We start from the raw sequence: 16,566 nt of genomic DNA on the forward strand, positions 1-16,566 counted from the left end.
CATCGCCCGTGAGCCACTCAGCACCGAGAAGGCAGACTCAAGGCAGACAGCCTGCCACTGGCTGGGAGACCCCGGCCAGGGCATCAGCCCCTCTGTGCCTGTTTCTCCATCTGTAAAATGGGTTCAGTACAGTCATTGTCATCTCTCTCTCTGGGGTGTTATGAAGATTCAATGGTTAGTGCAGGAGCAGGCTTGGCACCCAGTAAAGGGTACCCTGCTTTGCACAAGACACAACCTGCTCAAGAGGCCCCTCAGCCGAGCCACCAGGGCTCAAGTCCGTGCCAGAGATGGGATTTGTGTCCCCAGAGACCTCCCCCCCCACCCACTGAGAGCTGCTGCTATTGATACAGATGCACAAATGCTGGGGAGGTATTGCTGGACCCGACAACAATCCCCACTGAGCAGAGCCACATTCTAGGGCGATGAACTCCAGATGGGCAGATATAAAGAATTAAAAAAAAAAAAACCAACCTGATTTTGAAGAACATCTGATTTCCCTTTATGTCACTAATGTCCCATAAGGATTTACAGTTGGTACTCGAAATCTGAAGAGTGCCAACTTGGCCGGGCTCCTCAACAGAGGAACCGAAGCCCAGGTAGTTGGAGATGATGGAGCTGATGCTCCATCCAAGGAACTGTCGGAGGCAGGAAGACCCGAGGACCACTGAGTGGCTGGGGCCCCTCCCCGCCAGGACTCTCCTCGACCCTGGGTGTGGGCAGTTAGGTGCGGGGATGTGGGGCCCCAGCCCCAGAGCGGCAGTCCCATCGGGGAGCCAGCGGGGAGAGGTTCTGGCATCCCCTGGGCACGGCCAGGAGGCAGGCCTCACAATGTGTGGCTCTGGGTTATTCCCACCGGGTCTGCCAAGTGTGGACTGTGCCTCGGGGCTCCTGCAGCTGCCAGGAGCCAAGCAGAGCCTGGGAGGTCAGAGAATTGGAGGTTCACACCCAGCCTGCATTTCGGCCCCTCACCACCTCTTCCTTCCTTGTCCGTGTTTATAAAGAAGCAAACAGAAGCACCATTCACATCGCCCCCTCCAGGAGGGCCTGTGTAGACAGAACAGGGGTGTGGAGCAGGGACAGCCCGCTCCTGACCCACTGGCAGCTGTACCCCTGCTGCCGTGCCCTGCACCCCTGCCGCTCTGCTCTGCACCCTTGCTGTGCTGCCCTGCACCCCTACCACTTTGACATGCACCCCTACCCTGCTCCTTTGCTGCCCCCTCCTACTCCCCTGCCACCCTGTCCTTTACCCCTGCCCCTTGGCATGCACCCCTGCTGCCCTGCCCTGCACCCCTGCTGCCCTGCCCTGCACCTCTGCCACTCTGCCCTACACCATTGCTGCCCTATCCTGTACCCCTGCCTCCCTTTCCTGCACCCTTGCCCCCCTCCCCTGGACCCCTACCACCTACCCTTCACCCACCTCTCTTGCTCTGCTCTGCACCCATTGTCTGCCCTGCACCCCTGCTGCCCTGCCCTGCACCTGTCACCCAGCCCTGCACCACTGCCACCCTGCCCTGCACCCCTACCACTTTGGCATGTACCCCTGCTGCCCTGTCGTACACCCCTGCCACCTTGACATGCACCCTTGTAGCTCTGCCCTGCACCTCTGCCACCCTACCCTCCAACCCTGCCGCCCTATCTTACTCCCCTATTGTCCTACCCTGTACCCCTATTGCCTTGGCATACATCCCTGTCTCTCTGCCCTGCATCTCTGCTGCCCTGTCCTGCATCCCTGCCCCCCAAGCCCTGCACCCCTGCCACCCTGTCCTGTACCCTACCGCCCCAACCTGTACCCCTGCCACCATGTCCTACTTCCCTGCCACCCTGCCCTGCACCTCTGTTGCCTTGGCATGCACTCCTGTTTCTCTGCCTTGCACCCCTGCTCTGATAAGCTGGAGGTTGGAGGTAAGTCATTTCCAGCTCCTCCAATCCCAAAGTCCTCTCCAATGACTGGAACCCATGAGTCAGTAAGAAATGCCTTTAATGCATTTGAAAGGGTCATCTGAGAAGGCTCGAGCAAGTGTAATTTGATTTAGAAGGCTATACAGTATTTCCAAAAGCAAACTATGAATTGTTGAAGAATGAGGCATTTGGATTAAAGGATCCTCGGCGTTGGCCAACCCCAAATGTTCCCAAGGAGGTGCTTAAATCCCCATTTCCACACAGCTTCCCCTGAAGCAAGGGCTCACTTATGTTCACAACTTGGAGTGGCCATGGTAATGCTAACCGAGCAGGCGCCGTGCCCCAGACACCCGCATGCTAGGTGCATGATGTGATGTCCCTTAACCCTTGCGGACGCCTGTGGGCCACGCGCTTGCTGTGTCAGGCTCAGAGAGACGACAAGACCTGTGCGAGGTCAAACCGGGAACAAGCCCTTCCCAGGACCAAGCTCAAAAGCGTGGTGCCCCTCCGCCTGTCGGATGACACGGTGGCTCTCTGCTCCCGCTGCTGTGACAAAGCACCACCAGCTGACACCTCATAAACAAAAAACATCGGTGGCGCACAGGGGTGGAGGCTGGAGGTCTGAGAGCAAGGCGTGTCCTTGCCGCCGTGTCCTCACAGGGCAGATGGCAACGGGGAAAGAGTGCTCCGAAGCCTCGTTACAGGGCACCAGGCCCGGCACAGCGGCACAGCACCTCCCGACAGGCTCCCCAGAGGCCCTGCCCCCCAATGCCGTCATGTCTCAGGGTTTAGATTGGGGGGACCTCCAGCCTTGACCTCGGAGGGGCCTGTACAAATTCAGCAGCATGTGAAAACAGGAATGCCAGCCCTGAGGGCCCTGGGCTTCAGAGCTTTCAGGAGGAGGGCTGATGGACGTGACATGCCCGTGAAGCACCCCCCTGCTTCGAGGGCACAGGCACACGTGGGGGGTCAGAGCACGGCCTGACAAAGCCTCACAACGGCCGCAGGGCCACCTGACCATCTCCATTCCACAGACCGAGCACAGGCCCATGGGACAGGGCCTTGCTTAGGGCTAAACAAAGGGACATCCCCAGAGAACAAAGTTTGGATGCCCTTTTGCGGTTAAACAACAGGCACATTTTCCTCATAGTATCTGCACATTGCTAGGGGCGGGGTGGAGGTGGGCAGAGAGCCGTGGGGGTGGAAGGGGGGGCTCCATGCGTGGCCATTGTGCTCCTCCTGGCACCCTTTGCTCTCATTTCCCTGCTGGGGAAGAACGGCCCTGCAGCAGCAGAGGGTCTGGTCTGGAGCCGGGCACCTTGAGAGGAGCCCACAGGTGACCTGAACCCCTCTCCCAGCAGCCATGGGCAGCCCGATCCAAGCATCCCCTTATGCTGCTCCCCTCCACAGCCTCTGGGTTGACCTGGATGGGCGGCGGTGGGCGGGGTTACTGCTGCTCACACCCATCCCTAAGGGGGCCTTCCTCCTGGCCAAGTCCCATGCACCTTGCAGGGCCCTCGCTGGTGGAGGGTCTCCCGACACTGCTGCTGCGGGGCTGGGCCGCAGGGAAAGGCAAGGTGTGTGCTCTGCTCTGTGCCCGACCCCCGGGAGAGCATGTCTGGAGAGGGGCTCAGAAGATGCAGGCCAGAGCCCCAGCAGCTCACTGTGCACCTGCCCCAGACGTGCTCAGGCATCACTGGGTGCCACTGTGGTGGAAGTTCGTTAGCCCAGTTGTGGAGAGCTGGCCCGTGTGGTCCCGAACCAACTCCCAGGCCACTTCCTTCCACCATTCATGTAGGCTCAGGCTCCTTTGGAGGTGCTGGGATTCATGGTGTCTATTCTAGCCCCCCACCCCCGGAATAGGGGCTGCTTTCAAGGACAGAGGGCTCTGTGACCCGCAGCTATCACCGGCGCTGCTTCTTTCCTGAGCCACGACACCCCCTTCCAGCCCTTTGTCCTGATAGTCTGTCCATCCAGAGAGCTGACTGCCCGTGGCCCCTCCCCGTTCCCCCCCACACCCTCTGCTCCTGCTCTGGAACGTTCCATGCCGCTTTCATAAACATTGCCTCCGACGAGCTTATGTCCAGACTGGGAGGCCACGACTTCATGTCCTCTTAGTTGCCCCCTGGAAGGGAGTCCACATGTGGGAGTGAGGGGCCTGGATGAGAGAACTCGGCAGGCACGTTGCCCTGTGCGCTGAGCTCAGGGCTTCGTGGGGTGGGGGTCCCATGGATGTGACTGTTTCCTGCTGTCCGTTAAGGGATTAGGGACAGACTGGTTTTTACTGGATCAGTTGTTGATGCCGACACAAATTCGTGGACCCTGATGTGGATCAGAAATTGATGTTGGCTATGAAAATATCTGAGAGTAACCCTGGGACACCCAGGAAGTCACCGTCCGCTCAGAGCAGGACTTGGGTGCTCCCAGAGGCTCTTCCCTCCCAGAGCCCACGCTCTGCCCTCAGCCCATCAGGACCCTCGGCCTGCGGAGCCTGGACTCGGCCTCAGGAAGCTGCCCAGCCCGCTATCCGGGAAGGTGCACCATCTCTGGAGAAAAGGACCACCTCGATGCCATGCCCCCTGAGGCTGCAGGACGAGGCCGGGAGGCTGGGCTGCCGGGGGATCGGGAGCCTCAGAGCACGGGGCAGGCCAGGGGCTCAGGGACCCACACCTGAGAGCAGCAGATTGTTTCTGAAAGCCTGCCTCCGTTTCTTCTCCGAGTCCTGCTCTGCTGTCAGATGTAACGCCAACGCCCCGTTGTGCTGAGCAAACTATTTATAACGTGTATGAATACACCTCTGTTCTCTCTTCGACCCTCAGACACCCCAAGCGGGAGTAACTTGCTTTCCGGAGCCACCCGCGAGCACCGTCTTGCACACTGGAGAAGTCTCTGCCGGGAAGCCTGAGGTCCGGAACAGCATCCTATCTGCTCACCCGCCCCACGCACGGCGGGAGGGCACACTTCTAACCTGCACATCTGAGTGTGGACGCAGCCGGGGAGGGGGCTTCCCCTCATATCCCCCCAGGCCCGGCTCCCACAGCCACCCTCTCTCCTCCCGACCGACTGCTAGACTGTAGCAGTGGCCCGTCCGTGCATAAGGAGCCCACGGGCCCAATCCCTGTGGCGGAGATCAGAGCAAGCGGATTGGAAAGCTGGCATCTTTAAGCACTGCCTGAGAGCAAAGAAGGTGCCTTCACCCTCTGACATCTGGCAGTTGTTGTGAGATGTAACCTGGGTGCAAAGGAAGGGGGAGCCGGCATTTACAAGAAGCCCCCCCCCCCGCCCCCCGGCAGAGCCTGGTCCCTTTTCCCCAGGGAGCGCTCCCTGAATGATGCTCAAAGCCACACAGGATGTGACTGGGGCTGCAGACGGGCATGCCAGGGGCGAGCAGCATGAGCTAAGTACGTCTGTGCATTCTTGCCTGCTTCTTGGACTCAGCTGTCACACAGACGCTGGGACGCCTGCGGGGGAGCAGAGCTGCTCCGTGAGCCCCAGAGAATGGAGGTGAGGAGCCCAGGTGTGCTGTCCAGACACACACACACACACCCTGCCATGGGGACTTGCTCCAGACTGCCCCCCTTCCTGGTAAGAGGAAGGAGACAATGTGGGGCCCCTGCCAAACGCTCCCTGGCGCTCTGCTGCTCCCCTTCAAAGGCTGCGTTTCCAGGTCAGAGCTGGTGGAGCGTGGGGCCCACCACTGGAGATGCAGCCAACCCAGACCCGCAGCGCTGCTCTGCAAAGGTCTGTAGTTCAATGACCTGGGCATCCAGACACGGTCCCGGTGGGCAGTGTGCCTCGGGGACGCTCAGCATCCGGGCTGGAGTTAACCACGTGCTTTATTTTTTATTTTATTTTTTAAAGATTTATTTATTTATTCATGAGAGACACAGAGAGGCAGAGACACAGGCAGAGGGAGAAGCAGGATCCCCACAGGGAGCCCAATATGGGACTTGATCCCAGAACTCTGGGATCACAACCTGAGCCAAAGGCAGGTCCCAACCATGTGCTCTAGAGTCTGGCGAGTTTCTCATGCACGTGCCCCTCTGAAAAGCAAAGGGACGGGCATCCTCCCGTCCCACTTGCTGTGCAGGTCAGAGCCGCCTGGACCATGGGACCTTCAGGAGAGGCCCGGCCCTGGCGAGGACCCTGTGGCTGCTGCTTTCAGAGTGTGAAGAGCATCTGAGCCCAAAGTTGGCTCCCCTCCCCGTCAGCCCGGCTTGCAGTTGTCATGTATCTAATTCACTTTAGCTAGTAATTAGTTTTGTATTACTTTACACGGTGATGTTAATACTGATTACAGGGCTTGATAACTTTAGTAATAAATACAACCCAAGGCGGAAAATTACCTTTCTTTTTATTGGAGAAGGCTGAAGTCAGTGGAAGGAGAAGCAAATTGCTTTCAGAGATGAAGCAGCTGCCAGGGAGGAGGATTTGCAGCAGCCCCCCCCCCCCCGCCCCCTGGTGTTACAGCATCTTCCTGCCCTGGAAGGTGGGGCCACCTGGGAGTGGGGAGCACTCCTCACCCCCTGCTCCTCTCTGGTGGGCCGGCCCCGGGGGAAGGGGCCTGCAGACCCACCTGCAAAGGAGGAGTAAATGCCGTGCGCTGTGAGCTGACGGGTTTAGGGGAAGACCGTAGTGCTCCTGAACCCCCAGCCCCACTATTGCTACCACCCCGGTGTCCAGGGCAGACGTGGGGGCAGGCCAGGAGCCAGGGCAGGTAGATGGGAGGTCTGCGGGGTCATCAGCCCAAGGTCAGTCTCCAATAGGTCACAGAACTGGGCTGTTTTATTCTCATTAAATTTGCTCAGGGGAGGGAGCACCTGGGGGGCTCAGTCGGTGAAACGTCTGCCTTCAGCTCAGGTCATGATCTCGGGGTCCTGGGATCGAGCCCCTGCATCGGGCTCCCTGCTCAGCGGGGAGTCTGCTTCTCCCTCTCTCTCTGCCCCACCCCCTGCTCTTTCTCTCTGTCAAATAAATAAATAAAATATTTTAAGAAATTAAGTATGCTTTAGGGGAGGGGGTACCTGGGTGGCTCAGTGGTTAAGCGTCTGCCTTCGGCTCAGGTTGTGATCCCGGGGTCTGGGGATCAAGTCTCGCATCGGGACCCCTACAAGGAGCCTGTTTCTCCCTCTGCCTGTGTCTCTGCCTCTCTCTCTCTCATGAATAAATACATAAAATCTTATAAAAAGAGTGTCTGCCTTCAGCTCGGTGTCATGATCTCGGGGTCCTGGGATCAAGTCCCGAGTTGGGTTCCCTGCTCATTGGGGGGGTCTGCTCCTCCCTCTGCCCCTCCCCCTGCTCCTTCTCTCTCTTTCAAATAAATAAATACAATCTTTAAAAAAAATAAGTTTGCTCAGGGGAGCAGTTGCATCTTCCTCTGTAGGACAAGCAGAATCTCAGGAGTAGAGAACAGATTTGGGGTGACAGGTCCTGGTGGGTTTCCTAGGGGCTTGCCCCACCAGCTGCTCCGTGACACCTGCCCCGCCCGTCCACAGCACCCACCCACACCTCCCCAAGGGGAGTAGGGTTTGCTCACGTCTGGACTCGGGCTCCTGGACCAGCAGTGCCAACCATGGTGACACCTGGCCCTCAAGTGCACTCTGCTCATTGTTCACGGCTGGAAGCATGCGTGGAGGCCTGCGTCCTTAAGAAAGGCCAAGCTCTGCTAGGGACGGGAGCTCTGCTTCTCTGTTAGAATAAATCTGATTCCTCCTGGATTCCTCCTGCGTGGCCAGCCTGGACCCTTCTCCTCCCCGCTTCCCTCCTGCCCAGGCTCACTGCTGGCCCTGGGCAAGAGCAGGCAGGAGCGACCCCAGGACCCCCAGGACCACACACACGTCACCCTCTCCAACACCCACCCCCGCTCCAACCCCAGAGCCCCGGGTTCACAGTCTCCGGCCTCCTAAACAAACAATTACGGCAGAGCCTTGGGTCTTCCCACAAAGCATGTCAGCCCAGACACCAGACCACACGGCTCGGACACGCTCTGTACGTGAACCCAGGTCTGACTGTGCTAAAGCCAGCTGGTGTCCAAGAACAGCACACCACGGGGACGGTGAGTTAGCGACCCAGCAGGACAGGGGCGGGGGGTGGGGGGAGGGCTGCGACATCTTCCAGCGTCATCCAGTTTTTAAAAGGTGGAGGTCCAGGTTAGGAGGCTAGGAGCTTTTCTCAAGGTCACCCCAATGGTGCCTGGTGGTATTGGGGTACATGTAAGGGCAGCTGAGTCAAGGTCGTTGCTACAGAGCCCCACCCATTTCACAACTTCAAACGCAGGAGCATACTTCTACTGGTGGACCAGGTGGGCCTGGGGCCCGGGTAGCCTTCCCCGCACCCACTGCCCCCAAGACAGAGGGGTCAGCTTGCCCGCACCCACCTCCCCCAAGGCAGAAGAGTCAGCTCCCCCGCACCCACTACCCCCAAGACAGAGGGGTCAGCTCCCCCACACCCACCTCTCCCAAGACAGAGGGGTCAGCTCCCCTGCATCCACCACCCCCAAGACAGAAGGGTCAGCTCCCCCCCTACCTCCCCCAAGACAGAGAGGTCAGTTCCCCCAAACCCTACCTCCCCCAAGACAGAGAGGTTTGCTCCCCCAAACCCCACCTCCCCTAAGACAGAGGGGTCAGCTCCCTCAAACCCCACCTCCCCCAAGACAGAGAGATCAGCTTCCCTGCACCCACCGTCCCCAAGACAGAGGGGTCAGCTTCCCCACACCAACCTCTCCCAAGACAGAGGGGTCAACTCCTCACATCCCGCTGGGAAACTCCTATGATGCTTCTTTTTTTTTTTTTTTTTCCTATGATGCTTCTCATGGAGCGTGAAGCACCAGCCTTTGACTGGAAATCAGAGAACAGGACCAAGTAAGACATCTTTCTGTCTGAGGACAAAGTTCCTCTGGGCCCACCAGCCTGGCACATAGTAGGCCATCCATCACCGGCCGGCTTTTGATTGAGTGGCTCATCATCCGCGAGCTGTCGGGAGAACAGATGGCGCGGCCATGTGCTCCTCTCCCCCGCCCTCCGCCCGCATCCTTCAAGCAGCGCTGAGGAAGTGCAGGTACAAGCCGCACGTTTCTCACTTGTTTCCACCTCCATGCGTGCTGACCCATGAACACGGTGGCCCTAGAACCTTGTGTGTGGATCTCTGGCAGGGTCCCATGGGCGGGGTGGGCAGGGTGCAGCTGTGGGAGAGACTTCTGCAAGGCGGGAGACAAACAGGGTGGGCAGGGGAGCCGACACCTCACGGCTCAGCCCCCGGTGCTTCGCTGTCTGCATGTTCACTCTCCGTGTTCAGGGGCATACGGAGCTCTGCTCACGACACCGTGCAGTGTGGCTTCCTGGGGTTGAGTCACTTTGGGGTCAAGAAAGCAAGACTCCGGAGTGTGGATGGCCCCAAGCAGCTGTCAGATTCAGAGCAGCCCGGCCCTGACCCTGTTCTACTCCCCACCTTTGAGAGTGCTACGAAAGGTGCCAGGCCCCTGGCCCAGCCCCGATGGGGCCACCTGGGCAGCCCAGGTAGTGGGCATCTCTGGAGCCAGTGGCTATTCTCTAACCTTCATAGACTTGGAACAACCAGAGTGATTTTAGCCGGTGGAGCCTTTGTTCTAAAATTCCACCACAATTCGGGACAATAGGCTTCCGACACAGGACTCTGGTAGCCTAACCTCCCTTTGAGGCAGGCCGGAGGGGGGGGGGGTGGCGAGGGAAGGAGGGAGAGGCCATGCCTCTGGCTGCACTGAGGGACACGGTCCCCTGAGACATCCCGCAGCTGGATTTCAGAGAGGGGAGCCTCCCAAAGAAAACATCATTCCCCTTGCTGGCCCAGGGGCAGGCTGGGGGCCTGGGGAGCTGACCCAGGGCTGCAAGGGGACCTGGCTGCAACAGGAGGCGGAGGTGTGTGTACAGGGGCTGGCGGACCCTCGGGGGTGGGGGGCAGGCTAGGTGGACACTGAGACAAAGCTTCCAATTGAACTTGAACCAAAAGTTTCTTTCAAGAACGGGGGATCTTGAAAAAGATGCAAGGATGAGCCCTCTGGATGGAAAGCATCTGTCCTCTGGGTGCCTAGAATCGGGAGGGCCATTGAGGCCTGGGGGGCCCTCAGGGCAGCCACTGCCAGGCCCACGGATAACCAGCTATCTCTTCCCCACAATGTCTAAGTGAGGCACATGCTGCTAATTACCACCTGCCTGGCTCCTTTCTGCGTCTGTGTGTTCACATCTGTGGAGTGTGTGTGAGTGTGCACACATGTGAACGAGTGTGTGTGTGCATGTGCATATGTACAACTGTCCATCCACAGTACACAAGCCCCTTGGCCAGGCTCTCCCCACAGCCAGGAAAACTTCCCGGTTCTCCCTGAGACCACGCAGGGAACTTCTCTAGGGGAGGTGGCAGTCTGGTGGCACCAGGGAAGGGGTCCCTGAGGGCAGGTGGGACAGCAAAACCCTCTAGACACTGCGCTTTCCCGGGTGGAACACAGCACGCCTATTCCAGAGCCTTCTCTCCTGGGATCCACCTCTTGCCCTCTCTCTTTGTTTTCTCTTTTATCCTGAGATGGAGGGAGACGGAGGGAGGGAGGGAGTGTCAGGGAAGCTGGGGCTTGGGGCCAAAGTGCGGGCTGCCCGTCCACCTCCCGGACCAGCCGGCGTCCCTCAGCTCTGAGCGTGGCACAGTGGCACCCTCGAAAGGGCATTTTAATGTCACTCCTGAGCAGCTTGGCTCCTGAAGCTGGCAGCCTCTTCCCAGCACCCCAGTGCCAAAGCAGCACCCCCATTCCAGTGCTCCCAGACGGCCCTTCTCCGCCTCCCAGACCAGCCAGCTCTGAAATGGATTTTTAAAATGGAGAATAGCAGCCGGAGACAGGCTTTCTATGGATACATTGTTCAGGGGATGGCAAGCCCGCTTGAAATGCCCAGCGGTCCCCACACACGCACACGGCGGCTTGCCACTCACACTTCACGCCGCGCATGTGGCCACAACCCCCCAAGCCTGCACACCGAGTCCACAATGCACCCAGCCCAGCACGCGCTGCCTGCCCTTCCCCGTCTGGCCTCGGAGGCACAATTGCCACCACCGCCTGCTTGGGGAGCCCCAAGGGCGGCATCATACCCAAAGGCAGAGATGCAGGATGCTCTGGACAGGGGTGCGGCGGGTGGGGGGGTGGGACTCAGATCTACCTCTGGAGATGCCAGGAGCTTGGACACCCTGCTCCCAATCCCCCCGGATGACAATAGCAGCGAAGGAGCCCCTGTGCTGCCCTTTGAACTTCTCAGGGGAGCGGAGCGGGAGGCTGGGGTCCTAGGAGAGGGGGCTCAGCCCCGCAGGCACCGGCCAGGGCTGGGGGCCCAGGTGGGGAGGCGCAGCAGTCCCGGGGCACACCGCGCCCCTCCCTCCCGCCCAGCGCGGCAGGCACGCGGCCCCCTCCCCACCCGGCGGGCCGCTCCCGACTTCCAGGTCCCGTCCCCGCGCCAGGCTGGGCGGCCACCGCGCCCCCTCCTCCTCGCGGGGAGTAAAATGGCGTTGGATGCACGTACTTGAGTGAGTTCGGTGCCCATCAGGATGAGGAAGAGGAGGCTGAGGAGCTTCCGGGCCGGTTGCATGTCTCGCTGCCACGGCCGCCGTCCTGGCATGCGGAGCCCTGGTGCTGGCGCCGGCGCTGCGTGGACGCGGACGCGCTCCCGGCTCTCTGGCCCTGCGCCTTCAGCACCCGGAGCCTCTGCTCTGCATGGCGAGCGCGTCCTGCGCGCTGTCCCCACTGTCCCCGGGCGGGGCGCAGCCCTCCGCGGCCCCTCCTCCCGCCCTCCCCCCGCACCCGCGCGCCTGGGAGGGGGTGCCAAAAGTTTGCGAGAAAGGCTGCCGGGTGGCGCAGAGGGACCCGCGCGCCACGCTCACGCGCGGGAGTGGGGAGGGCGGCGGCGGGGAAGCAGGCTGGGACAGGATGTGACATCAAAAAGGCGGGGGAAATTTAACTGAGAGAAGAGTCCATCCTGGCTGTCCAGGGCTGCAGGGGGCCCTGGCCCCCCAGGATGTGGGATGGGGAGGGCAGAGTGGGGGGCGGGGCAGGGCGGGGACTAGCGGCCGGGTGGGGGGAGGGTCTGACTTGCCGCTGGGGAGGTAGAGAGAGAGCAGCTGCACACGCCCTTAGGTGACACTGTTTAATGAGAGAGAGGGATGCTCAGACCCAGGAAGGGTGTCTCAAGGCAGGGTGGGAGGTGGGGGTGCAGGCAGCACCAGCAAGCTGGTCATCTGGTCCTCCTTCCTGTCCTCCTGGGGTGGCCAGCATGGGGATGCCAAGGGAGCAGAATGCGTGCTGGGGCTGCTGTCCCCATGCAGGGTCTGAGGGTCAGGATCTGTCCTTGTGCACATGGTCTGCGTGCATACATGTGGAGCCGGTACACACAGGCCTGGAAGGGGCCCCCCGGGGTCTGCATTGTATCTTCCTTCCTGTCATCCCATACTGTCCTTTTACAATTTCTCCCAGCTGGAGATCTCTGTCTTAGACCAGGGCAGCTTCTCCTGGGGTTCACATTTCCCACGAGAACTACCCTTTCTGGGGTGAAACGTCCCCAAGCACCTGTTTTCTGGAAAGCTCTGATATGTGTTTTAACACCCATTTCTATCCCTGTCCCATTGTTTAGTATTTAGCCCCTGGAAAGTGACCTTTCTAAAGAAGGCCCCAGGCCCAACAAATCGCAGAATGCAGAGGTGCCCGGGGTGATCCATACGGTCCAACCCTCTCATGTCACAGATGGGGGAACTGGAGCCCTGGGGAGGGGTAACTAATATGTCACCCAGGGAGGTACAGAACAAGGATGGGATGCCGACTTCCAGGCTGTCCCCAGGTCACCCGCACTGGAGGAGGCATCCTCGGGCACGGGGCGAGGGGCTGGGCTCAAGTACCTTGAGAAGACAAGATGGTGGTGGGGCTGCCCTGGCCTCAGGTCCCTGAGTGGTTCCGCCTTGGAGGATCTCTGTTCTCTGGGGTGTGCCCTCCAGTGGGGTGGGCCCTGAGAGCCCGAGAGGAGCAGCCTTGGGAGAAAGGGGGAGAGCAGCCTCTTTCATTGGCCTGAGTGTTCTTATTTCCCATGGCCTCTCAGCACCTGGTAAGGACTGGGAGAGGCTTCAGGGGGTGGAGAGGGTGCTGTGCCAGAGCTGGGGGGCCGGAGTCTTGTCCTGACCCTCCTGGGGAGTGGCTCAGAGAGTCTCAACTGCTGTGGAATGGGAATGAATGATGCCACCATCAGGCCCTTGTAGGCAGTTGAGATGACCAAATGCAGGACTGGTCACAAACATTTTGCAAACTCAAAAGGCCCAGGAGGGGGCTGCTGAAGATTCAGGGAGCATGTCCAATGCCCCGAGTGTCCCCGCAGCCTCCACATCGATGCTCCGGGGCTGCTCCCAGCCTGCATGTGTGCAGAAGAGGGCAGAGGCTCAGAGGAGACAAGACAGCGTGGTCGTGAGTCAGGGATGCGAGCCCCTGCTTGGGGGCTTTTTTTTTTTTTTGTAAAACGGGGAAGTTAGGCTCTGCCGATTTCCTCAAGTAGATTGAGACCTGAGATCCGAAATTGTACAACAATATGACCCAGTGATCCTCCCTTTGGGGTGAACCCAAGGGAACGGAGAGCTGAGTCTGGAACAGAGAGGTCTGTATGCCCCTGCACGTGGCATCCTCATCCACAGTAGCCAAGAAACGAAACAACTCACGTGTCCCTGGACAGAAGACAGATAAGCCATGTGTTGTGTTCATATGCGGGAATATTACTCAGCTTTAAAGAGGGAGGGCATCCTGACACAGGCCTGTGGATGAACCAAGAGGACAGTGTGCTGAGAGACCTAAGCCAGACCCAGAAGCACAGACCTTGTAGAATCCACTCCCAACAGGCCCAAGGGGGGTCGGGCCATTGAGACGGAAGGCAGAGTCGAGGCTACCAGGGGCAGGGGGACCTGGGTGGGTGTAGGGAGTAATGACTCATGGGGACAGAATCTGTGTGTGGGGTGGTGAACAAGTTCTGGACCTGGAAAGAGGTAATGGCTACACAACATGGTGAAAGTGATCAAAGTCACTGAACTGAGCACTTAAAAATGGTGAAAATGTTATGGTCAACATACACAGGCACGTCATTTTTTAAAATAACGTAATATACTAAAAACCATCGTATTGTATGCTTGAATGGGCGAATTGTGTGATATGTACTTTATATCTTAGTAGAGCAGGTCTTTTAAAATTATACACTTGTTTTTGTGTTGCTTCAAGAAAATAAAATGCAAAGAACATAACAGCAAGAGCAACAGAAGCCTAGTACCCAGAATAGCCAGTGTCGTCACTGGGGTGGTGGGGGGGGGGCGGGTGGGCGCCATGCAGAAGTTGGTCTTTGCAGGTGCACCTGGGAAATAGAATGCGCAAGTGTCAGACCGTGTGCCCTAAGACCAGCTCCCAAGTCTCGACCTGCGACGTGGACACGTTGGCCTCGCGGGCCCTGCCCTCAGAGCCCCCTTCTGCCGGCTGGGTGCAGCCAGCGGGCCGCCACGTGGGAGGCGCCCGGGACCATGCCTGGCACACACGCACATCCTCAACGGCTAAGAAGCAAGCGGGAAAGATGAGCAGGCACCAGTGCAAAAGGATGAGGTCATCCCCCACATGCTTCACAGCCGGGAAGCATAGATCGGACTTGAACTTGACAGGAGGATGGGAAACCAAAGTGAGGCAGAAGAAATTGGGAACTAGAAGCTCATTCACCCCCACCGCGCAAATACCTTCTCCCAGAGAACCTTGCTACTCAGGAGAAAGAGAAATCCCTGTGCACCGTGTGCTGTTGAGCTGGACGTGTGTCCAGTCCGCGTTTCCATTCGGCCCCCATTGGGCACACCCTGGTCCCTCTTCCTCTGGCCTCCCCTCCTGGCTCAGTGTTTATTTTTAGTGCTGATATTATTTTTACATTGTCAGGGTTTGTAATATTTAGATGGACTCCTGCATCAAAATCCCCTAGAGAGCTTGTCCTATGTCTGGATTTAAGTGGTCCCCATGCCTGCCCCCCCACCCCCCCACCCCCACCCTGTGCCACCAGCAGGTTCCCCCCTAGGCTCTCTGCTTTGATTCGCCCCTTTTGGGCTGGCTGAAGTCAGGGGCAAGGTGGCCACAGCCAGCACCCCTCACTGCCACACCTCTCTGCGCACCAATGTAGATTCTTGTCTTTCTTCTTACTCCACCGGCTTTCCCCTGGGGACATGGGGAGGACCTCAAAGCTGTGGCTGCACGCGGAGGTAGGATGGCGCCTGGCTCTGAGGCTCTTGCCTGTCTAGGACCCTCACACCAGCCCAGAGCCCCCAAGCTGTGCCGGGACGTGGCCCAGCGGCTGTGGTGCCACTTTGCTCTTCAGCTGGTGTGGTGGGGCTTGGGGTGCCTCCTCAATGCTGTCCCCCCACCCCATGGAACTCCCACCAATGAGCTTCCGGGGAAGGAGCCGGGTTCCTGCTGAGACCCCTCTGGAAGGCAAATCAATATGCTTCAATGCTCCTTTAAGACAAGCCTCCTTCCCCTGCCAGCCTCATTACAATGTGACAGAGTGGTTGCCTAGGCAACGGCACTAACTCTCTCCTCTCCTCTCTGCAAATTTCCTAGCAAATGGGGCTGCTCCCACGCAAGGTGTCCGCTGCCTGTGCTCAGAGCCCGGCAGGCTGCCCGGCTTCTCTCTCATCCAGGCGCCAAGCCCAGCCGAGTGCCCCACCTTCCCCTCCCAGCCTCTCTGGGCCTCGATGACCTCAGTTAAACTGACTCCAGGGAAAGACAGGTATCGATGGAGAGCCCACTTATGTGACAGGCCGACCATAGAGGGCCTCCCGGAGGTGTAGGCACCAAGCCGGGGGTGACGATGACAGGCTCTCACCACCACCCAAGGCCAACTTCCCTCATCAGTTGCAAGTCTTTGGGGAAGGAAAGGGCCACCCGGCTTTGCTGGCTTTCTGCAGGGCCACCCGGCTTTGCTCCTGGACTCAGTGTCCTGTCCCTGCAGAGATGCTCAGCCATGGCAGGGACCACACTGCCACCACTGTTCTTCACCCTGCAGTCCATCTGGCCTATGCTAAGGGCTTAAACGTATCTGTCATGGAATCCCCGGGACCTCGATGTGATGCTCCTGCCCCATCCCTCTCTTGCACCAGCTTCCCTCCTGCTTGTCCAGCCAGTGAGGGTGTGTGGGGGGAGAGGGCACCATGGAGCTGCCAGGGGCCACCCTGGAACCACTCTATGTCTCTAGGAAAGGGCTAAAGAGAGACCTTCCAGCAGGGAGTGTCTGCGCCTCAGGGATGGACGAGCATGTACACAGGGCAGCATCGTTTCTGGCGCTTGCTCAGAGGGCATTTGCAAGAAGTGCAGGCAGGGTCTACACAGCCTCTGGCCTCTTCCCTCCAGCTGCAGCTCCACCCACAGATAAAGTTGGTTTACTTTCTCTCGGGTCTGCATGGAGTGACTTTATTTTTCTGTTGTCCCTCACACAATGAGCAAGACCTCCAGAAAATGCTGAGTGGACGTGGGGACAACAGGGTCCTTGCCCCGCACCCAGTCTTAACGGGGACAGCATTCACTGCAGTGGCGGGATGTTACCATAGATCTTGGTGTTGATCGAGAGAACAGGGAGTGCTGCAATAAGAACAGAAGCAGTGATTTGGGGTTTC

The 16,566-nt window shown here is 59.0% G+C and overlaps 1 protein-coding gene across 2 annotated transcripts in view; it reads right to left on the reverse strand.

The window, feature by feature from the left end:
- The window catches only part of OLFM1 (olfactomedin 1), a 37,686-nt gene extending 26,013 nt beyond the window's left edge, over positions 1-11,673 (reverse strand). Inside the window, exon 1 of one of the 2 annotated variants that reach the window (XM_072778547.1) lies at positions 11,430-11,673. In XM_072778547.1, the coding sequence (XP_072634648.1) occupies positions 11,430-11,525 (96 nt within the window). In that variant the 5' untranslated portion in view covers positions 11,526-11,673. The remainder of the gene's footprint in view (positions 1-11,429) is intronic. The other variant, XM_072778548.1, reaches the window with a different exon arrangement.
- Positions 11,674-16,566: the final 4,893 nt, after the last annotated feature.

Source organism: Canis lupus, chromosome 16 (assembly GCF_048164855.1).
Source record: "Canis lupus baileyi chromosome 16, mCanLup2.hap1, whole genome shotgun sequence".
NCBI classification, from domain to species: Eukaryota; Metazoa; Chordata; class Mammalia; order Carnivora; family Canidae; genus Canis; species Canis lupus.